At 40.7% G+C, this 8,343-nt stretch overlaps 2 protein-coding genes across 5 annotated transcripts in view; one reads left to right on the forward strand and one right to left on the reverse strand.

The window, feature by feature from the left end:
• Positions 1-2,804, reverse strand: part of tnrc6ba (trinucleotide repeat containing adaptor 6Ba) — a 27,351-nt gene extending 24,547 nt beyond the window's left edge. For all 4 annotated transcript variants that reach the window (XM_084077448.1, XM_084077447.1, XM_084077446.1 and 1 more), the window contains exons 1-2: positions 2,449-2,804; positions 395-481 (exon numbers count right to left, since the gene is read on the reverse strand). In XM_084077448.1, coding sequence (XP_083933574.1) covers positions 395-451 — 57 coding nt within the window. In that variant the 5' untranslated portion in view covers positions 452-481; positions 2,449-2,804. The remainder of the gene's footprint in view (positions 1-394; positions 482-2,448) is intronic.
• On the forward strand, positions 2,478-7,626 carry LOC311059481 (putative endonuclease 4). Its single transcript, XM_084077450.1, has 8 exons — positions 2,478-2,596; positions 3,312-3,502; positions 3,928-4,137; positions 5,534-5,716; positions 5,929-6,060; positions 6,341-6,445; positions 6,991-7,120; positions 7,369-7,626. The coding sequence occupies exons 2-8, from the start codon at positions 3,313-3,315 to the stop codon at positions 7,427-7,429; spliced, it is 1,011 nt and encodes a 336-aa protein (XP_083933576.1). The 5' UTR covers positions 2,478-2,596; position 3,312; the 3' UTR covers positions 7,430-7,626.
• The last annotated feature ends 717 nt before the right edge of the window (positions 7,627-8,343 follow it).

Genomic DNA, 8,343 nt, shown 5'->3' on the forward strand with positions numbered 1-8,343 from the left:
CTCACAATAGAATGATAGGATTGCCCATTAATATTAAACTTATTCTACCTTATTTATTATTTTAAAAAGAATAAAGGTCACCTATTAAAGTTATCTGTAACTGTATGTACTGTATTCTATGGTGGTAACTAAACAGCATCATCTATTTTTCTTAAGTGAGAGGTTTTCTTAAGGTAGTATTTTCCTGAATTGAAATACACAGTGGCGGGCAAAGAGAATGATAGTTGAGCACCATTCGATAGTATGCCAAGTGCCAACTGAGGGATTGCCACAGTAATGGCATGACTTTTGATCGTGGTCTGCTGTTGACGGAATGAAACCAACAACTCTGACAATACAAAAATCAAAATAGAGATTAATAAAGCCTTCAATGGTGAGGAGTGAATGCACTCACCTTCTGAGAGGTTTCCCTTTTCCTTTTGTCGTCTTTTTTCCTTTTCTTGTCTTCCATGAACTACTGCTCCTGTCCCGATTCTCCTTTCTGGAGGTGGGGTGGGATCACACATAATTTGGCTGTAAGTCTACTGTCTGTGTGTATATTCTGCATGTTATTTTGCATTATATAATGTTGGTAGTCTTGCTAATTCTTTGCATGAAAAGCTTATATCTGGCAATAGTGTTCTTTTCAGTTAAGCTTTGTCTCACATGTACAATTTGCCCGACAGCAGTAATAAAACAGCAACAGATTGTGTTTCTGTTTCTAAGACTGAGGCGATAAGGTATAGCCCGATTTTTTTCTTCTTCATACGCAGAAACTCACACAGCAAAGTCAGTGTTAACTAAATAAAATGGCATGGATTAGATCAACATGACTTAGTCTTTACATTGCCATAAGCCTCAACTCAAGTGCAGGAGCTACAGTGTAGGCTTCTGCATGCTTTACGGAATTAATCAGCCACCTGTGCCTTGAGCTATGAATATTGCTGTGCACGTGGGAAATACACAATACACATACACACACACACACACACACACACACACACACACACACACACACACACACACAATATCCTCATTTTACGTTTTCAGAAAAGTGTAAGCTGATGATCCTTTCTTATAAACCTTTACAAGAGTATGTGCGGCACAAGGCAGCTACATCTTGTCATGAGACTTAAGGGATAAAGCCTGTTTAGCAAACAGTGTACTGTACACAGTTCAGTTACATTGACCATCACAATATATGAAAGCCATACGTTTAATTTGTGTTGGCTCTTACATATTATGACAGCTGGAACAAGGTACCACAAGGCGGTCTGTCTTGCCCATGTATAATTCCTCCGAGCAGCGAGCAAATACTGCATTGTCACTGGGACACACACAATATATGAATGTACTGTAATCCACTAACAAGAATGCTGGATGTGACATACTGATCAATTGACCTGTCGAGAACCAAGATCTTGACATGCTACTGTGGTGCAGCACAACATAATCATCCAGACCTGATGAGGCCCATGTCATCCATAATTTTGATTCATGATCAGTATAATCTCGCCAAGCTGACATATTTGCAAGAAAACAACATCTTGACTGCATTACTGTCTGACAACGGTCCTGGCTTTTCAAGCACAGAGCTTAGGTGTGACACACAAGCCATTTGAGAGCTGTCAGGTCTGCCTTCAACAATGGCTAATTGCCCTCCCTTGCAAGCCAGCACTAGACCTGGGCCAGCTAATGTTACCCGTTTTCGTCATTATTGTGACAAGCTTCGCAGCCACAACACTAACTACGGGTTACCTATATCAGTTACCTAGATTGGGGCCGTTTGACATTTGAAGCCACGCATGATGGCATGGCAAAAATGGATGTCAAACACTAAGCAGCCATGAACTACCGTTAGCTAAAAGGTAGTGGCATGGTTGCTATAAGATTGTACTGCGTACAGGGTTTATATAACGCATGTGATCATAGTACTTTTAACAGCCATAGGCTGATGATGATAACCTGTCATAATAATAGGTGGTGTATGCATGTCGTTACGATCTAGGATGTGCAACCCGTTACCCAACAAAATAAAATACGTATTTCACAGAACGACACAGAAAGGGAATACTGTTTTTTAAAACTCTCAACTTGGCGTACAAACGTTACCGTTCTGTACACTCTTACACTTTTTTATAAACGTATCATTTATAGTCGTTTTAGCACAAGAGGCAGCTATTAGCTGCCTCTTGTGCTAAAACAACTATAAATGCTACGTCAATGCTAAAGCTAAGCGGCTAAATTGGCCGTAGCAGCTAGGCTACAACTGCAGGTTTATTAACGACGTTATAGTTTAGCTCGCGCACGGCTCTGGCATTTCACATTACTTAGGTTGCATCAGCAAATATAAACAGTTAAAATTTACAGTCGACGGCGTACAGCTGCGTATGCACCTACATTACCAAACGGTGACGCAGTTTGTGTGTTATATTATATGGAAGGTGGGGGGAAACAGTTTGTACTCACCCCAGGAATCACATATGAAGAACAGCTAGCGTGCTAGGCTAGCTGTGCTAAAGTGCTTCAGTGCGATATTTCTCTGAGCTTTTTGAGGCATTCGTCGTCGAGGGCTACGAGAACTAAAGCGACGCCTGAGCTAGGATTGATTAATCAAGTAAGTGGCGAGAATACACGAAATACACTCTTTCATAAGCTACTTGGTTCGTAGATAAGTACTAACGTTGCGTTACGGCGATAGTGTGTCAACCTTTCTTTTTTTTTTATGTGCAGAAGATTTTTTTTTGAATTTCAAAGCGCTGTGGAGTCAGTTGGCTGACGGGCGGCCATTTTGCTGCTCAGCGTGAAGTGTCTCCAATGGGCAGCTAGAGGCGACTGAGAGGAAGCCCTGTGACTGGCTGCTGGGCTGTACCATTATGACTGTACAGTACTTGAGTAAATGTACTTAGTTACTTTTTACACCACTGCTGAGAGGAGACCTTGGGTAGAAAGACCACTGTGGATGAGGGTATAACAGTTCTAAAGGCAGAGAGGCTTGATGGAAGAAGTACTCACATGCTTTACTTAAGTAAAATGATCAATTACTGCAATGTAGAAAGAAACACTCTAATACCAGTAAAATTCCGTGTTAATGTACTTGAGTGAAAGTACAAAACTTAAAGTACCAAAAGTAAAAGTACTCATTGTGCAGAATATCCCATTTCACAAGTTCAAAATGTATACAAATCTTTCGAAAATAACAGATATACAAGCTCACAATGCCACGCATAATCTAAATCTGCAAAAGTATCTAGTAACTAAAGCTGTCAAATATATATTTGAACAGTTATAACAGTTGTATAGACTGATGTTGATTGTGACTTATGTTATAGCATGGCTTCCAGAAAGAAAGTAGCAAGGACAATCAAATCGGTGGAGTATGTAGTAGATTCAGAAGAAGAAGAGGACAATGACACTGGGACAGCATGTGAACCCACTGAAGAAGACACAGAAAATAGGAGAGAGCTCGAAGGAGGCGACAGAGGGAGTAAAAAATACATTGGAGCTCATGTTCGCATTAAAGGTATGTTTACGTTATGAATCACTAACACAATGCACGTTGCACACCTATAATATTGCAGCTCTTGTACTGAAGAGTTAAATGCAACATTGTGTAACAGGGATAGTTCACCCAAAAGATTACTTATTTTCTATCAATTACACACCCCATGAAGCCTTGAATTCATGGAGATGTTTTTGTGTAGTCGCATTCCTAAGCCAATAATTTGATGACCGGCGGAAATATGCTAATGTTTCCAGTAGGAGACTCTAAATTCACACTTTGAGTCTCCTACCGGAGCCGCCGCCGGTCATCAAATTATTGGCTTAGGAATACGACAAAAATCTCCATGAATTCTAAGGGTGTTTAATCAATAGAAAAAAAGTCATTTTGGGTGTGAACTATCCCTTACCATCACTTAAACTGTGCTCTGTGCTTGTGATCCATAGATGGGATGTGGAAAGCAGTGCAGGCCTGCACAGATCTTGGTGGCCGTAGTTTTGCTCTCTTCCTGGGCTCCCAGCGGGCGTGGACGAGGCCTCCCTTGAACCCCACCGCAGCAGCCAAGTTTCAAGAGCAATGTCAACTTCAGGGGTTTGACCCAGCTCACATTCTGCCACATGGATCCTATCTGATGAACTGTGGGTCTCCTAAATTAGGTGTGTGTGATAGATACTGTGCCACGACTCTACTCTCTCCCTCTATGCTTTTTAGGGCTCCCCAGATAATTGTGCATGTTATTTTGCTATTTTAGTTTGCACAAATAAAACTGTGTGCATGCGTGCATGCGTGTGCGTGCATGTGTGTGTGTGTGTGTGTGTGTGTGTGTGTGTGTGTGAAAAGTCACAGGGCAATGGAGGGAAAGGCTATGATAAAGAATGCTGATCATTAATGCCTTGTTTTCATTATTTTTGTACAGGGCTAGACAGGGAACACAAATCAGGGTGGGAATGTAAATGACAGCCTGTCCAAATTGACACAAAATAATACAGTAGTTAGAACAGGCAGCCAAAGTGTGGAAAAAAACAGCTGACGAGTCTGTCTATGAAACTGATACAAACTAGACAATTTTGAGATATTGTAAAGTGTGGTTGCGCCACCACAAGTCATGGGTTGTTGTAGCCATCGGTACCTGAGGAAGCCGCAGGGGAAAAAGATGTTTCTATGACATACGGGTAAATGTTTCACATTTGTGGGGCCCCCAATGGTCAGAAGTGAAAGCGCTTTTATAATAAATCTGTATATATTTTTATCACATGACTCCAGAGTTCATTATGTAACACTTGTTGTCAGTTTTGGACAGAATCTGTAGGATTAGCAACAAAAAAGTGTTTTCATTTAGTTGTATTTTTATAGCAGAAAATATAGTTAGGTGGATGGCCTATGTATATAGGCAGTTGTGTCATGAACCAAGGAATTCAGGGAAGAATACATTTTGAGTGTATGACCTACGGTTCAAGACCGTGGCCTACTGGCAGTATGCAGACTGTGCTCAAGGAATTTGGAACTGATTGGTGTAGTAGTAGTAGTTTGTGAGATTAGCCGTGGAGACACACACAGACATACACACAGACAAACAGGGCCGAAAACATGATCTCCGGGATAATAATGGTCATACAATATTGACAGGGGTAAAAGTGTCAATATAAGATGTTTTATTTTCCCAAAACATTAGGACATATATAATTGATATTCATGTTAACATTAACAATGTCTTACACAATAATCAGGGGAATACTTTTTGTTGCCTATCATGATGCAGCCACATCTATCTCTCTCATTCTCTTGCACATCTTTATCTAACCTTTGGATACTACATCTTGCCAACATTTCATTATTTATGACTGTGTCCTATGTTCTCATTTCACCATGTCCTGGTCAGCATGCCATGTTGCATGCCCAATGTAATGATTCTTTTGCAAAAGATAATCACAGTACTTATGCATGATTATTAGTTTTGATGACTAAGACTGTATGGCAGTAGGTATTCCGGATGGATTTACAATCCATATAATTGTACTCAATTAATTGTGCATCTCCACATATTCCATGCAGATGTGTTTGAGAAAAGCCGGGCTATGCTGATAGATGAGCTGGGTCGGTGCAATGCCCTGGGCCTCCACCTGTACAACTTTCACCCTGGCTCTTCTCTAGGCACCATCACCACCATGGAATGTGTGGAGAAGATCGCCGGGGCCATCAACCACGCCCACCAGCAAGTGCCTACTGTGGTAACAGGTATTATAGAGTAGTTGGAGGTAGAAGGTACAAAGGCAAAAAGAGGTAACATAGTCCTCACTGTCAATTGTGATCCTATTCCTTTTTGAAAAGACATTCTGTATGAGGATCACTCACTCAAACTGAAGGTAATAGAAAAGGTGCATTAAACCTGTATTCATCTTATATATATCTCTCTCTCTATTCTCTTTATTTTACTGTTGTGTTGTCAGTGATAGAGAACATGTGTGGCCAAGGCCATACTGTAGGAGGCAAGTTCTCTGAGCTGAGGGACATCATAGACCGGGTGAGAGACCAGACCAGGGTAGCAGTATGTCTGGATACCTGCCATGCCTTAGCTGCAGGTGAATGAGTGAACCCTGAAATGAATCCCTCTGTATCTGCCTCTATAGGTTATATATATATATATATAAGTTTGCTAATTGAATTTTATTTTGAAGCTAGAAGTGCCATTCTAAAATGATCATTTTCAGATAACGATTTTGTTTCCCCCTAAATTGGTATGTCATAATTAGTAATGGAACTACATTTGCAGCCTCAAAAACCAGTGCTACAGAGACTCAATCTGGCATTTTGTCACGTATTTGTCTAGCTCTGAATAATAGGTCTCTAATGTCGTACCAGGATATGATCTGGCTGCTGAGAAAGGGGTGAAGAGTGTGCTGGATGAGTTTGATCAGACAGTGGGACTTCACTACCTCAAAGCCCTTCATCTCAATGACTCCAAAGGTACACTAACAAATGTTTTCTATTGAGTTTCTTACATAAAAACAATATCCGTTTATTTATTTAGACAATTTATTATGTGAGAGGTTCATCTGGTCAGCACATGTTAGGGGTTAGCTGTGGTGTGGTGTGGGTACCTGTAGGCCTGTCTGCAATGACGTGGAACCAGCTCTCTGCGACCACTTCACTTGACCAACTCAGGCAGTGGTGTCCAGCTACAAACTTGCGTACGTGGAAAAGAGTTCTTCATAATTGGTAGAATAGGATCCATACTCTACAAGAAAATGTGGGATTGTACAAAAGTTGCATGAATTCTCTGCAACTTGCAATAATGTACTTGATGCGTAACCTTAGTAAACTCCACAATAGTGGTTCTCAGCTCTGGTTCCAGGGGATGTAGACTACTGGCACCAGAGAAGTTTATTGCATTCACCTGGTATCCCAGGTATAAAAACCTTCAGTATAACTCTGGGTCCTCCCACACCGGAGCTCCTCTAAGTACAAGACTCCTCCTCCTCAGTGTTCCTGTACATCTGTGTGATTGACAGGTGCGCTGGGCTGCCACCTTGACCGCCACGAGGACATCGGTAAGGGGAATATTGGAATTGCAGCATTCCAAGACATCGTTAACGAACCAAGACTGGACAACATCCCTATGATTCTTGAGACCCCTGGACGGTGAGTGGGCTGAAGGGGGACAAAGGGTCATACTCAGAGGTCATGGTGGTATAAGTAGGGTACCAAACTTTTGGGAAGAAACTACAGCTGAAGGAGTGGTAGAAGTCCCCTTTCCATGAATTTATCCTAAAAACCCAGTCCTGTCTCATATTTAACCTTTGTATTCACTAATCAGGAAGAAAATCTTATTATAAGGCATATTACATTATTGAATGGATGTTGATGTGTTGTGTATGCATTCCCCACAGGTCAGGATTTGAATATCCAGAACAGATTAAGCTTCTGTATTCCCTCTGTGACAACGAATAGGAATTAAAATACTATGAGCACGAAAATGTCCTCTGCAAATCCACTGGGTGATGGACAAGGACCATAGAGGATGGATGGATCAAAGAATGTTTACTTCCAGAATTTGCTTTGTTTTTCAAAAATGTGTTTTCTAATTTTCCTTTTAAAAAGGAGTTGTTAATAAAAAAATAATAATATCAATACAAGTGTATAATGCACATTTCTTACACCCAAAGTGCTACCAGTCAAATTAATACCAACGTTCAGATAACTGATGTATCGATAAATGGCAGTGACTGCCTTTAACCAGTAGATGGCAGTAGGTGTGCATGAATCCCATAGAGGTATGAATCCCTAGGCCTCATTCCAGAAAGTAGTGGAAAGCATGTGAGGTATGACTACATGTTTGTCCCCTAATAAGGACAAAAACAAAGGTTCCGTACTAAAGCATTTCACCAGCACATCTATCCCAGACCTTTAGGCACCTGTAAAAAAAGTATGCATATGTTATCGACATTGAATAAAAGTATAATTATAAATATATTTATTTTTACAGCCTACTTGACCTAGTACTGTACGTGCGTTGGAGTGGGGTCGTCTCTAACACGGCAAACATGGCTACTGCTTTCTTCTCTTCTGTAGCTCAAAATCAACTTATGATCTTAATGATCATATGTGAATCATAATTTATTTGTATAGCAATGTTCATGCATAGAAAACAGGTCAACGTCTACCTATATATATATATATATATATATATTCAATAGTTATGTGTACACACACACACACACATACACCACATTCCTCCATAGCACTAGAAACATTCTCCACCACCCAAGGCACACAGCTGTTGAATACAGACCCTATGGTGCAGCTGTTGAATCTCCTTGGAGACATCAACTCCAACACACCACTAGACACACATGCGAGCCCTG

Source organism: Gymnoscopelus microlampas, assembly GCF_963454915.1.
Source record: "Gymnoscopelus microlampas genome assembly, chromosome: 14".
Lineage (NCBI taxonomy): Eukaryota > Metazoa > Chordata > Actinopteri > Myctophiformes > Myctophidae > Gymnoscopelus > Gymnoscopelus microlampas.